The sequence below is a fragment of the Capra hircus genome, chromosome 14, assembly GCF_001704415.2.
Source record: "Capra hircus breed San Clemente chromosome 14, ASM170441v1, whole genome shotgun sequence".
Taxonomy (NCBI): domain Eukaryota; kingdom Metazoa; phylum Chordata; class Mammalia; order Artiodactyla; family Bovidae; genus Capra; species Capra hircus.
The window spans coordinates 73,375,483-73,390,681 of NC_030821.1; the positions used below are offsets into that span (position 1 = coordinate 73,375,483).

Sequence of the window (15,199 nt, forward strand, 5' to 3'; positions counted from 1 at the left end):
TCCACTGAGAAGTCGGACTCCTGGGGAACCCAACCTGGAAGAGTGGATACCGCAGGTGGTACACAAGAGCAGCCACTGCCTTACACAGAGCACTCAGCGCCTGTTCCCCACTGACAGCAACCTCACATGGCAGAAGGTGCAAGCCAGTCCCTGGGCCCTCTTTCCTAAGGACCATCAGCCCAATACGAGGGTTCTGTGCTTGTGACCTAATCACCTCCCAAAGGAGTCACCTCCTAATAACATCACCTTGAGGGTCAAGGTTTCGAATTGATACTTTTACAAATTTCAGTGGGAAACAAACATTCGGTCTCCTGCAAATGGATATTAGTGGAAGGGAACACACTGATAAGAGTGATGCAATCAGGCATTAGAGAAACACAGGGGAAATTGTAACTTAAAGGAAGATTGTATTGGGGTGGCTACCACTGGAAATACAATTGACAAGGTAAGGCTGAGAGTGACAACCGAACATTAAAAGCCAATTGTGAACATCAGACTACTCTATTGGTAGCAAATAAAGAGGTTTTCTCCCTGAAAGTGAAGGACAGAGAGAGCTTAGAACCAGGCCAGGGACTGAATCACTAGAGAAGCAGAGCCTTCAGGTTCCAGACACGCTGGGGTCACAGGCACAGGATTTAGCCTCCAGCCTATGATAACTAAAAACCAAGACAAAATATAGGAAAATAATGTTGTTTTTTTAAACTTGTCATAGAGAAGTTGAAAAGAAAAAAAGTATTTTGAACAGAATATAATGTGAAAAAAAATAACCAGTATATCAAAATCCGTGGGGTACAGCTAAAACATAACTTGGAAGAGATTTATAGCACTAAATGCCTATAGCAAGAAAGAAAAGAGGTCCCAAATACCCGCTTCCTGTTTAAGAAACAGATCTCAAGATGACAGAGACGCTGGAATGAGCACACTAGCACCTTCAAGCAGCTGTGCTGGTTTCCTACAGCTGCGGTAACAAATTACCACCAACTTAGCTGTTGACAGTTCCGCAGGTCAGAAGCCAGATATGGGTCTCGCCTGCCTGATATCAGGGTGTCAGGGGGATTACATTCCTTTCGGGAGGTTCCAGGGGAGGACCCGTTTTCTTGCTTATTTGAGTTGTTGGCGGAATTTGGTTCCTTATAGTAATAGGACTGAGTTCCTCAATTTATTGCTGATTCTCAGCTGAAAGCTCCCCAGATTATAGCAACTTCAGCAGCTCAGATGTTTCTGCCTCCCCAGCTCAAGAAGTTCGCTTGAATTCTATCTCCCTTTACCGCAGCAGGAAAGTGCCTCTAGACAGAAAACTGGGGTAACAGTGGGGCACAACGTTTGCATTTCCCTTCTCGCAAGGAGCACAATTATGTCCCACCGATTGTTCCTGAAAACAGCTACCTTATTCATGTTGCCCAATTTCACAGTTGTTTATAGAGGAAGGTTAACTCCAATACCACTTACTCTATCAGTGTTGCAGAAAGCAGCCCTAAAATGCCTCATATTTATGACTAAGCACTTTAACCAAGTTTTTCCAATGGCTTGTCTCAAGAGATCTTCTGTGGTACTTATTTGAGACTGTTACTGGGAGGATTAAGTGTCCTATGCAGGTAAAGCATTCAGCAGGGTTTATGGAACACTCTCCAAGGAGGACTGGATAAAGACGAATTATGCACAAGTTTAAATCTTCAAGTGCGCTGTCTGAGCAATTTCACTGTGACCACTCATATAAACTTAAATGAATATAATAGTCAAACTATTTTAATTTTCTTAAGGCAGAGAACATGTGCCAAACCATTCCTCTTTCAGTTACATTAATGAATAATTACAGAAAGGAAATAGCTGTTCTAGCCGTAAAGCAATATATTGTCAAATAAATTAAGTTAAAAACAAAGTTAAGCAAATCAGCACAGTCTTTAGTACACAGTTCAGTCTGAAAATTAAATTAGGTCTTCCATAAAAAATAAGGGCTTCTGTAATAGCTCAACTGGTAACGAACCTGCCTGCAATGCAGGAGATCCCAGTTTGATTCCTGGGTCAGGAAGATCTGCTGGAGAAAGGATAGGCTACCCACTCCAGTATTCTTGGGCTTCCCTTGTGGCTTAGCTGGTAAAGAATCTACCTGCAATGTGGGAGACCTGGGTTTGATCCCTGGGTTGGTAAGATCTCCTGGAGAAGCGAAAGGCTACCCATTCCAGAATTCTGGACTGGAGAATTCCATGGACTGTATAGTCCATGGGGTCACAAAGAGTCAGTCATGACTAAGGGCTTTTCACTCACTCCATAAAAAATAAAACAAACTAAGAATTCTCTTTATCCATAATTGTTTTTTCTTATTTCTGAAACTTTGTTTATGTGCTTAGTATGTAAAGCCAAAGAATTGATGCTTTTGAACTGTGGTGTTGGAGAAGATTCTTGAGAGTCCCTTGGACTGCAAGGAGATCCGACCCATCCATCCTGCAGAATATCAGTCCTGAATATTCATTGGAAGGACTGATGTTGAAGCTGAAACTCCAATCCTTTGGCCACCTGATGCAAAGAACTGACTCATTTGAAAAGATCCTGATGCTGGGAAGACTAAAGGTGAGAGGAGAAGGGGACGACAGAGGATGAGATGGTTGGATGGCATCACCGACTCAGTGGACATGAGTTTAAGTAAACTCTGGGAGTTGGTTACAGACAAGGGAGGCCTTGCATGCTGCCCAGTCCATGGGGTCGCAAAGAGCTGGACACAACTGAGTGACTGAACTGAACTGACTGATGTAAATCCATGCAATTTCTTTAAAGGATGCTTTTCTTGGAAGCCCATCTTTCATCAAAAAGCTTTTTCTGGTGTAGCTAAAATGTTTATTAAAAGCATTTCTCAGTTATTCATAGGTGTGTGATGAACTAGCCATATGATATCAACAGCATATCTCAGCTTGCAATTGGGTCTTCCCCGGTAGTCCAGTGCTTAAGACTCTGAGCTTCCAGTGCAGGCTGCTTGGGTTCAATCCCTGGGAAACTAAGAGCCTACATGCTGTTGCTGCCGCTGCTGCTGCTGCTAAGTCACTTCAGTCGTGTCCGACTCTGTGCAACCCCATAGACAGCAGCCCACCAGGCTCCCCCTTCCCTGGGATTCTCCAGGCAAGAACACTGGAGTGGATTGCCATTTCCTCTCCAATGCATGAAAGGGAAAAGTGAAAGTGAAGTCACTCAGTCGTGTCCGACTCTTCGCGACGCCATGGACTGTAGCCCACCAGGCTCCTCCATCCATGGGATTTTCCAGGCAAGAGTACTGGAGTGGGGTGCCATTGCCTTCTCCGCCTACATGTTGCTAGGTGTGGCGAAAAAAAAAATAGAGCTTGAAATTAATGGTAAACAATACTGTCCACCAAATGAATTAGGACTTAAAAGTAGGAAACACGATTTAAAGGATTTGTTATAAGCAGCTGATGAAGTCTACAATATAACAGCCAATGCATTAGAAGGATGATTCTAATTGGAGTTTCCTCTTTAAGGTGAACTGAGAGGAATTAATGTAAAACTGATTTTTCCTCTACGTGCCTTTAAGAAAATGCAGACACTATGAAAGGCCACTGAACTGGACCTCAAATTGAATGCTAACTTATCACATAACAAGTATAAAGTTTGAGACCAGATGCTTAAACCTGCTGCATAACAGAGTCCATCTATATAGTTTTAAAGATGGTGTGAACTAGAGACCGCTGAGCTTCCTTCCAGCAATAACATCCTACGGCTTTGAGGGTACTTAACTTGAGAACGAAGATCATCGCATCCAGTCCCATCACTTCATGGGAAATAGATGGGGAAACAGTGGAAACAGTGTCAGACTTTATTTTTGGGGGCTCCAAAATCTCTGCAGATGGTGATTGCAGCCATGAAATTAAAAGATGCTTACTCCTTGGAAGAAAAGTTATGACCAACCTAAACAGTATATTCAAAAGCAGAGACATTACTTTGCCGACTAAGGTCCGTCTAGTCAAGGCTATGGTTTTTCCTGTGGTCATGAATGGATGTGAGAGCTGGACTGTGAAGAAGGCTGAGCACCAAAGAATTGATGCTTTTGAACTGTGGTGTTGGAGAAGACTCTTGAGGGTCCCTTGGACTGCAAGGAGATCCAACCAGTCCATTCTGAAGGAGATCAGCCCTGGGATGTCTTTGGAAGGAATGATGCCAAAGCTGAAACTCCAGTACTTTGGCCACCTCATGTGAAGAGTTGACTCATTGGAAAAGACTCTGATGCTGGGAGGGATTGGGGGCAGGAGGAGAAGGGGATGACAGAGGATGAGATGGCTGGATGGCATCACTGATTCGATGGACGTGAGTCTGAGTGCACTCTGGGAGTTGGTGATGGACAGGGAGGCCTGGCATGCTGCGATTCATGGGGTCGCAAAGAGTCGGACACGACTGAGCGACTGAACTGAACTGAACTGAACTGAACTGAGCTTCCCCTGGCAAATGCACACACAGATTACATCTTAGAGACTAGCCACACTAATTTGATAGTCACAGTAATATCAATACAAAATGAATTCAATATTAAGAAAGAAGTTCTTTTTTCTCTAAGTCATAATTTGTACTGGATTAAAAGTGCAGAGAGGCACTAATTCTTTTATTTTCCCCCACCCACTGCTCCCAGGCTTGACCTTGATCTCTCTGGGCAGACATCAACACTAAAAGTAGTTTCTTTGACTTTCAACATGAGAGCTCACACCACGGCTCTCTTTTCCTCATCAGACCTTCCCTTACTCTCAGGAGACAGTGTAGCCACAGATTAAAGAAAGCCAGCTCTGTTCAGGTTCACATCCCAGATACATTGCTGACTGTGTGACAATCGGCAGGTTGCTTAACCTCTCTGTTCTTCAGATTCCTCAACTGCAAAATGGAGGTTGTGTCTGTCTCACAAGATTTTTGTGAGAACTCAAGGGGTTAACACAGGGATACCACTCAGAACACTGCCTAGAAGGCAGCAAGAACACGACAGTCGTTAGCCCTTATTACCATCTTTTCTCGGAAGCTCAAGTTTTTTCTTCTGATGTAGAGTTCAGAACTGTGAAAAGAGCAGTAAAAGCCAAGGGTCTTGTATCTTAGTGTTTTATTCCATCGGGACTGATATTTTAAAATAAGTGTTGGCTTTCTTCCTCAAAGGGAGAAGCTCCAAGAGGGCTGGCCCACCTCTTTTGTTCACCACTGCACCCTCAACATCCGACACGAGGCGTGTCAGTGTTAGTTGCTCAGTTGTGTCTGACTCTTTGTGACCCCATGGACTGTACCCGCCAGGCTCTGGTGTCCACGGAATTCTCCTGGCAAGAATACTGGAGTGGGTTGCCATTTCCTTACTCCAGGGGATCTTCCTGATCCAGGCATCAAACCCAGGTCTCCCACATTGCAGGCAGATTTTTTTTTATCGTCTGAGCCACAGGGTAGGAACTCCAGTATGAGTCTGATATGTTAATGATTTAACAAATGAAAGTGGACAGGATTCAAAGGCAGAGGGCAAAGGATAATCCACAGAAAAGTAACAAATATTGATAAGCAAAAAAGAAAACCATGGGATGGGGATAAGGGAAGGGAGAGGAAATAACACTCTCAAGATTTGGGACAGTGTAAACATTTAAAATCACCATCCCCTTTCCACCACCAGACTGTCAGCTCTTGCAGGGGAAATACCCCACCATCTACCACAGTCTCTTGATTTAGAAGTATTCACTATGACACTCCTACAGTAAGTGATAAATTCAGGGTAACTGTATAAAAGTGTAATTTGGAAAGGTCAAAGATAGTGTCAGTATTGGAATAGTTCAACCTGAAATAATTGGTACAACCTAAAATATATAAGTAACTGCTAATTCTGCCACTTCACAGTCTCTTGGTATATTCATAATCATATTTACAACACTGACTGTAAACAGATACTATTACTGCCTTCATTTTGGAGGTGAGGAAGTCTCACAGCTGGTGGCAGGAAGGTGGACGAGGTAAGGCTCTGGCCGGTCGGGTCCCTCAACCACGAGGCTACACTTTGCTGCCAGTGTGGCTCAGAGACAGCGACTAGCCCACACTGCAGGCAAGGGGACGCGCGGGCTCGAACCGGGCGTGTCTGACGCCAAGACGCTTAGACTTTCCACGAGCCCTTCCATCAAGTGCCATGCCTTTCTCCCCCAGCCCCACACCTGCCCCACTTTACAGATCGGGAACCTGGGTCTCCCCGGGGCCAAGCAGCCCAGTCAGTCGGCGCAGGGCCTGCCCCAGCCGGGTCTGCAGAGGGCCAAGGGCCGGAGGGGCTGGGGTCCGCGGGCAGAAGGGGCGTCGAGGGTCCCGAGAGGCCCGGGACGATGCCTAGAATGGGGACGATCGAGGGCGGAAGATGGGAGGGGGCGCTTACTCCGTCCCATGTCGCCCCTCGAGGGTCTCGGGGGTCTCCACCAGGCCCGGGAAGCTCCACCAGGACCCGCCAAGACTCCCCGGCCACCTCGGTCTCTCCTCCGCGCGTCGGCACCTGGGAGCCATGGCAACGGGGACTCTACGGAGGCCGCGCGGGGCCAGACGGGGCCGCGTTTCCCGACTCTGGAGGTGCTGGGAGGAGGGTCTACCCCAGAGAAGACCAGGGTGCCCCATAGCCCAGACCTAGTCCTCCAACACGGCCCCAGCCTCCATCTCGGCAGACTGCTTCCCTGACCCCAGATCAGCTGGCCGAACTAAACACAGAACCACAGAACGCTCTGTTTCCTGAGGGGAGCTGCTTCCTGAGTCCCCTTAGCCTGTCCTTTGCTCTTTTCTCTTCGTATTTGATTGAAGGCCTTCCACACTGGAATCGGCCCACACTCCCGTTTCCCAAGGTGTGACCTTAAACTTCCCTAACCTTAATTTCCACCTGTTAGGTAAGTACTGATAATAACCTCCAAGGGTCATTGTGAAGCTTAATGAAATAATTTCAGTGAATGAAAGACACTTAAAAAACAAACAGCCGACTCAGTATTTAGGGGATCAAGCAGGCTACCCAAGAAAGGTGCCCCATTCTCTGAAATAACTTCTTCATCTCGAGACGTTTTTACTGAAATCTAGGGTAAGAAATCCTTCTTATAAGAGGAAGATCTTAGGCTGTTTGACATTCTGGTGGAATAGAGAAGAGATGTGGGTGATAAAACAAGAAAACCAGGAATATTTCTTCATAATTTGTTATGGGCCAGGCTGGGGTGGTTTTGCTGTGCCCTTTCTCCACCCAGCATCACAAGACACTGTGTTTTTTAGAATCAGAGGACCCATGGGTCACGCAGGACAGGTGTACAGTGTGCTTTGATTGTTACCCTCCACTGATGGGAAGGGAAATTGGGAAATAAATCACAGTGTGACAGCTCCAAGTGAAGTCAAATTCATTTCATTCCAACTGAACGTGGTGGTTTAAAAAGCCTTGGTGTGTGTCTGCTTATGCAAACCATTATTCAAAATAGACTTGTTTCTTTGGCTCTTGGAAATGTAACAAGATGAGCGGGACTTCCTGAGAAAACTGCTGCAACATATTCTATATTTAAGTAGAAATAAATTTTAGAGAGGGTTTTAAAAAATTCCGGTAACAGCAAAACTGGCCTCCTACTTCTTTTGTGCTGGCTAAATTCCAAGGACATTGACCTAGAAAGTTATTGGGTTCTTATTATATAAAATCAGTATTTTTATGATGTGTAACAAATACTTTGGTTACAGCTCCATTGCATTAATTTTCCTTCTGAAGAATTTCCTCATTGCAGCTTTATAACAAGTAAACCAATCTTCCATGCTTACCAGCACTTGCAGTTTCATGTTCTTCCTCTCTTCCTTCTTTAATCCAGAATTTCCCAGTGGTGGATGGAAAGATTTAAACATGCATGGATAGAAACTGGGCTTTCCCAATGGCTCAGCAGGTAAAGACTCTGCCTGCAATGCAGGAGACAAAGGAGATGCAGGTTCTTTCTCTGAGTCAGGAAGATCCCCTGGAGGAGGAAATGGCAACCCACTTCAGTGTTCTCACCTAAAAATTCCCCTGGACAGAGGAGCCTGGAGAGCTACAGTCCATGGGGTCACAAAGAGTTGGACATGACTCAGCGATAAAGCACACATGGATGGGTAGAAATTAGTCTACATTCCTCCCATTGAAAGGCATTGTCACTGTCCCTCACCTTGGATCTGGACATGCTTCTGCCCACTTGAACCAGTCGGGTACAGAGAGAGAGGTGCTGTGTGATTTGCAGAATTAGTTCATAAAAATCCATGAAGCGTCCACTTTGCCAAACACTGACTTATGGAGTCCTGAGCTGTCCCATAAGAAGTCTGACTACCCCAAGGCTGCCATGCTTGAGAAGCCAAGAATAGGTACCCCCGCCAGCCTTCCAGCTCTCCCTGTTCATGTGGCAGATACTGAATGATGCTTGGACCTTGTAAATCAGCCCATCCATTTCTAACTGTAACTGAGTGGCTGATCTTGATCAATGCCACATGGTACAGGAGAATCACCCAGCTGATCCCTACATCAATTCCTCACCCACAAAATCATGAGATAACTTTGAGAGTAATTTTCATACAGCAGGAAACAACTGAAACGGTGGTAATGACTACTGTGGGGCGTGAACGAGTTTCTTCCCTTGTACTCTATTGGTCAAAGTGGGGGGAAACACACCTAGATTCAAAGGGTGGACAGGCCCCTTTCACTGCATGTTTTTGGAATGGTTTAATGATGTCCAAATAAATGAAGTTCGTTGTTTGCAATTACTTGATTGGAATATGTTTGATTGATCTGTGCAGAATTCTGTAGAAGGAGATGCCTCATTTAGGCAGGAATCTGGACTCAGTGGTTTCTCAACATCCTTTGAGTAGCTTCAGTCCTCTGAGGCTTTTTTCTCATTAAAGCAGGTGTCAGTGTCCTTGAGCACTAATCTCATACAAACTGAGACCATTCAATAGGTTGTCTGTGTTGCTCATGTGCTCAGTCACGTCTGACTCTTTGCAACGCTATGGACTGTAGCCGGCCAGGCTCCTCTGTCCATGGGATTTCCCAAGCAAGAATACTGAAGTGGGTTGCCATTTCCTTTTCCAGGAGATCTTCCTGACCCAGGGACTGAACCTGTGTCTTTTCATCTCCTGCATTGCAGGCAAATTCTTTACCACTGAGCCATCGGGGAAGCCTGGGCAAAAAACAGCATTTGATTCTGTTTGCTCTTAGAGGCCCAGCCCTTGGGAAACTCCCAGAAGTAGGGTTTGAAACACCTAGAGCTCAAGTCTCCCCAGACTCCAAGACTATGTGCTGTCCATTCTCTTTGTGCCCAGATCAGCCCACCTTCCTCAGCCCCATTAGGTGGTCTCCAGAGTCTAAAATTCCACACCTATGAGTTCTCTTCCTGCTTAACTAGACCAATAATTAATTCTCACCTGAAAAGGAAAGCAGTATAAAACATTGATGGGTGCTTTAAAGCCCATTAATTAAACTGAAACCCTTCACTGTCAGAGCAGATGAGTATACAGCTGTTTGGGTAATCCTTCTATTACATCCTACAGCACCCATGGGAAAGGGTTCAGACTCAGCTAGTCATTGCCATGAAGAGCACAGTCTTACTAGTGGCAGGTCACAAGTGAGCTCAGAGTCTGAAAGATGGAATAAAATATTTTCTTCATTTTGCATGAGGCCATCCTGCCATGCCCCATGGACATTAGTTGTTTCTGGACCCTCTCCAGCCTCAGTGGGAGGAGACTAACTCTTCCAGATTCTTCTGAGTAAAGCATCTCTAACACAGAGTAGAATCTTGCCCATGACTGTCACTCATAACCTTATGTTTAAAGTGCACATTTGTTTTGTCTCCATATTTATTTCTCTGGATCTTGTTGGAGGGCAATTCCAGGTGCCAGCTTCCTGATATAGAAGCCAGAGTTACCCACACTACCCTTTTGTTCTATTGCCAGGGTCAGTTTTCATTACTCTCAACAAAGAACCCTAACTGATACAACTTTGATGATTTTGATGCTAATAGATACCCTTCCACTAATTGGGATAATGAGCAGAAACCAAAAGGTAAAGAAGATAGAGGGTTCAATCCTGCCTCTGTTACCATCCAAAGAGTCCAAACCATCAATACACATGTCCATAGAAGGAAGATACATTGATCTCAGAAGGCTGGTGACCAAGGTTTTTCCTTGATTAGTTTGTTTATTTGCTTCAAGCTCAGGAATTCTGTCATTTTCTAGTACCTTCTGGAAGACATGCACTAGCAAGTGGTGAAGGCCTAAAAGATTGTATAAAAGAGGAAGATAAAAAATTGTATCCACTTATTTAATTTTCTCCAAGAACTGGGTAAATAGCAGCTTTGTTCAGTTTGGTGTTAGCACACCTGGGTTCAGCTCATAGAAGCCCCAAGATCAATAAGACCTTTATTTGAGAACCAGTGAGCTCTATTAGCTATGGACAGGGATATGAAAAAACAAAATCCACAAAAATTAAAACTGCATCCCCAAAAACATTAATCCTGCCTTAATATAATCTACAAGGATGAACTTGAAATGAGGCCCCTGGGGAAACTGCAAGTAACTGCCAATTTTGCTAATGATAATAAGTTTATTTTAATTGCTAATATATTCCTAATTACTCTAGTTCTAAAATGTTTACTTCACTGTCAATCATCTTCTTTGATGTATGTTCTTTGAAAAGACTTTGTCATATCAATCAACCCTTTTCAAGTTGGGTGGCAGCTGCTGGAAATGATCTTACCTTCCTTATCACACAAGCACCATTTGTCCTAAGGCAGAAAGAGGCCTTGCCCACAAAATCTTCTAGAATTCATAACCTCCCATTTCAACTTAGAGAAAAGTATATGTTCAAAGGCTTCGGTTATATGAACAGAGGACTGATGCTGTCTGTTCCAAATTCTGATCTTAATATAATCTTTTATTTGCTCTGTCTCCTCTTGCCTACCTGAATGTGAGTTTGTGTGTGTGTGTGTGTGCGCGTGTGCGTGCCTGTGTGTGCTCAAATAATTGTTTCAAGAATATGATGTAGTTGGTGTAAAATTTTTTCATCTGGGTGGGCATTAAAGGGTCCCATTCACTCATTTATGTATTTATCTTTTAATAAGCATGTACTCAGTCCCTTGGACTTGGGATACAGTGATGACTGAGATTTAAAGGTTTTGGCCATTCGGAAACTTATATACACATAGGGGAAGACAGACAGTAAGCAAGTAAACAAAGACTACATAAGACATTTTGATATGATAATATGGATTATGAAGGAAACATGGAAGATGGAATGAGTTTGGAGGAGGGCTACTTGGGCAGTCACATAGGTCACATTTGGGAAGAGACCTGAATATGAGAAGGAGTCTGTTACATGAAGGACTAAGGGAAGACCTTTCCCAGGGAGAGAGAAGAGGTCAAGCTCTCAGATGGCGAGAACCCTGCCCTGCTAAAGGAATGGAGAAAGGTGACTGGCGTGATGGAACAGATGAGCAAAGAACAAGGGCTAAGGGGCAGGAAGGAGGCTGAGAGTCATGTAAGACCTTGCAAGGCTTTTATTCCAAATGTGGTGGACATAGACACATAGGAAGACCACATGAAGACCCAAGAATGAGATGGCTGTCTACAAGCTAGGATCAGATCCTTCCCTCCCTGCCCTACTGACACTTTGATTTTGGACTTCTAGCCTCCGGAACAATTGAGAAGATACTTTTCTGTCCTTTAAGCCTCCCAGTTTGTGACACGTCATTACATCAACCCCAGCAAAGTAATATAAGAGTCAAGGAGGACTGTTCAATTTTTTATTAGGAAAGCCAAAAAATGGAATTGCCATGAACTGACATGGTGAAGTCAGTGGATAGGGAAGATCTGGAGGAGGTAGGATTCAAACACTCTGTTTTGCTCATGTTAAAATTGAGGTATATGTTAGACATCCGGGCAGAAATTGTGAGAGGTCAGCCAAGTACGTGAATGTGAAGCAGAGGTCCAAGCTGGAGACCAAGTTGGAGAGGTCACGGTTTGTAGAGGTGTTTACACTCGCATGCATGGATGAGACACTCTGGAAAGGAGTTTAGACAGAGAAGAGGTCCAAGGACAAAGCCGAAGATACTCTAAAATTTGAAAGTTGGTGTATGTGGAAGAGTTAGCAAAGGAGATGTGGAGTCCTGCCCCAAGGCCACAGATGCAAGGCCTGGTACTAAGGAGGATGTGGAGCCCAGAATCAATGTCACCCTGAAGCTGACTGAACCCCTTTGTAACCATTGCCAAAAGACCCCTGATCATCACCAGCCAGCTTCTTAAGCCCAAATTAGGCAAGAATGCCCGCCTCAGTAGTCACCCTGTAGCACCCTAACTGATTACCTAATGTCAACCTTCTGCAGAAATTTTCTTTGTCTTGAGGTTTATAAAAATTGGCTACTAACCCATGAAAAGCATCAGCTCTCTCTGGCCTGTCAGGAGGTGTCACCCTGCTGTGCTCACAGTGCCCACATTATCTCTGCTCTTTGCTCTTAATAAATTTACTGCCTTCTGAAGTGCTCTGTCTGGAAATTCTCTTCCACCCCGTGCTCAGACTGCCTCAATGGGAGAGATAAAACCAGTGAGGTAGGAGGTAAAGCCAAGTAAGAAACGTGCTTTGAGAAGGAGGGAGGGACTATGTGAAATGCTGCTATCAGTTCAGTTCAGTTCAGTCACTCAGTCGTGTCCGACTCTTTGTGACCCCATGAATAGCAGCACACCAGGCCTCCCTGTCCATCACCAACTCCCGGAGTTCACTCAGACTCACGTTCATTGAGTCAGTGATGCCATCCAGCCATCTCATCCTCTGTCATCTCCTTCTTCTCCTGCCTCAATTCCTCCCAGCATCAGAGTCTTTTCCAGTGAGTCTGCTCTTCACATGAGGTGGCCAAATTATTGGAGTTTAAGTTTCAGCATCAGTCCTTCCAATGAACAGCCAGGACTGATCTCTTTTAGAATGGACTGGTTGGATCTCCTTGCAGTCCAAGGGACTCTCAAGAGTCTTCTCCAACATCACAGTTCAAAAGCATCAATTCTTCAGTGCTCAGCTTTCTTCACAGTCCAACTCTCACATCCATACATGACCACAGGAAAAACCATAGCCTTGACTAGACGGACTTTTGTTGGCAAAGTAATGTCTCTGCTTTTCAATATGCTGTCTAAGTTGGTCATAACTTTCCTTCCAAGGAGTAAGCATCTTTTAATTTCATGGCTGCAATCACCATCTGCAGTGATTTTGGCACCCCAAAAAATAAAGTCTGACACTGTTTCCATTGTTTCCCAATCTATTTGCCATGAAGTGATGGGACCAGATGCCATGATCTTCATTTTCTGAATGTTGAGCTTTAAGCCAACTTTTTCACTCTCCACTTTCACTTTCATCAAGAGGCTTTTTAGTTCCTCTTCACTTTCTGCCATAAGGGTGGTGTCATCTGCATATCTGAGGTTATTGATATTTCTCCCAGCAATCTTGATTCCAGCTTGTGCTTCCTCCAGCCCAACATTTCTCATGATGTACTCTGCATAGAAGTTAAATAAGCAGAGTGACAATATACAGCCTTGACGTACTCCTTTCCTATTTGGAACCAGTCTGTTGTTCCATTTCCAGTTCTAACTGTTGCTTCCTGACCTGCATATAGGTTTCTCAAGAGGCAGGTCAGGTGGTCTGGTATTCCCATCGCTTTCAGAATTGTCCACAGTTTATTGTGATCCACACAATGCTGCTATGCTGCTGCTGCTGCTGCTAAGTTGCTTCAGTCGTGTCCAACTCTGTGCAACCCCATAGACGGCAGCCCACCAGGCTCCCCCGTCCCTGGGATTCTCCACGCATATCACTGGAGTGGGTTGCCATTTCCTTCTCCAATGCATGAAAGTAAAAAGTGAAAGTGAAGTCACTCAGCCATGTCCAACTCTTAGTGACCCCAACTCTTAGGACTGCAGCCTACCAGGCTCCTCTGTCCATGGGATTTTCCAGGCAAGAGTACTGGAGTGGGATGCCATTACCTTCTCCCAAAGCTGCTATGCTGCTGCTGCTGCTAAGTTGCTTCAGTAGTGTCTGACTCTGTGCGACCCCAGAGACAACAGCCCACTAGGCTCCCCGGTCCCTGGGATTCTCCAGGCAAGAACACTGGAGTGGGTTGCCGTTTCCTTCTCCAATGCTGCTATAGGTCAAGTCAAATGAGACCTACACCAGATTTAGCAACATTGAAGGTCCTTGCAGCTTTGACAGGGGGATGCTGTGATGGATGGTTAGAGTGGAATCTTGATTGAGTTGAAGAAAGACTTGGAGGAGGTGAATTAGAGACAAATAAGTACAGAAGACAAATCTACTAAGGAATCGTTCTACTACCAGGAGCAGAGAAATGGAAGAAGAGAGTTTTAAGGGGTGTGGAGTCAATCAAAGGCTTAATTATGGCAGGAGTTATGACAGCATAATCAAGGCTGCTACTGCAGAAGGGAGAAAAATTCCTGGAGGCTTTTCTATGAATAGATAAGAGGGGGTGGGTTTCAGTGCATGAGCAGTGAGTTGGTCTTAGATAGCAGCAAGGACTTTCCATCCAGGGAACAGGAAGGAAGAGAGCGGGAACAGATGCTGGTAGGTGGATAGATATGGTTAGTTGCGTCTTCATAATTGTTTCTATTTTCTCAGCAAAATAGGAAGCAAGGACATCAGCTAAGAATGAGACTCAGAAAGATATCCTGAAGATTTAAGGGAAAGGACAAGGTATGAAATAGTCAACTATAGAGTAGGAGAGTCCGTACATAGGATGGGGTATGGTGATTGCCAGGCACCACCAAACACACTTTGAGGGTTGTGATCATGAATTTAAAGAAAGGCCTGGTTGCATGGTCTTTCTCAAGTCATGTTCAGTGTGTGGGCAAAGATGCCTAACAGATGTCGCCTTGGATGGGGTATGGTGATTGCCAGGCACCACCAAACATACTTTGAGGGTTGTGATCATGAATTTAAGGAAAGTCCTAGCTGTATGGTCTTTCTCAAGTCATGTTCAGTGTGTGGGCAAAGATGCCTAACAGATGTCGCCTTGGATGTAACCAAAGATGCGGTTTTACCAGGAAAGCACAATGAACATAAATAAGAGCAAACAAATGACTGTAATGATGACTCATGGAATCTTGGCCTTACCAGGTGGTTCAGTGGTAAAGAATCTGCCTGCCAATGCAGAACACACAGGACACGTGGGTTTGATCCCTGGGTTGGAAA

At 44.8% G+C, this 15,199-nt stretch overlaps 1 protein-coding gene across 1 annotated transcript in view; it reads right to left on the bottom strand.

The window, feature by feature from the left end:
• LRRC6 (leucine rich repeat containing 6) overlaps positions 1-6,481 on the bottom strand; it is a 73,305-nt gene extending 66,824 nt beyond the window's left edge. The window contains exon 1 of the mRNA XM_005688841.3: positions 6,374-6,481. Within this exon, the coding sequence (XP_005688898.2) occupies positions 6,374-6,383 (10 nt within the window). The 5' untranslated portion in view covers positions 6,384-6,481. The remainder of the gene's footprint in view (positions 1-6,373) is intronic.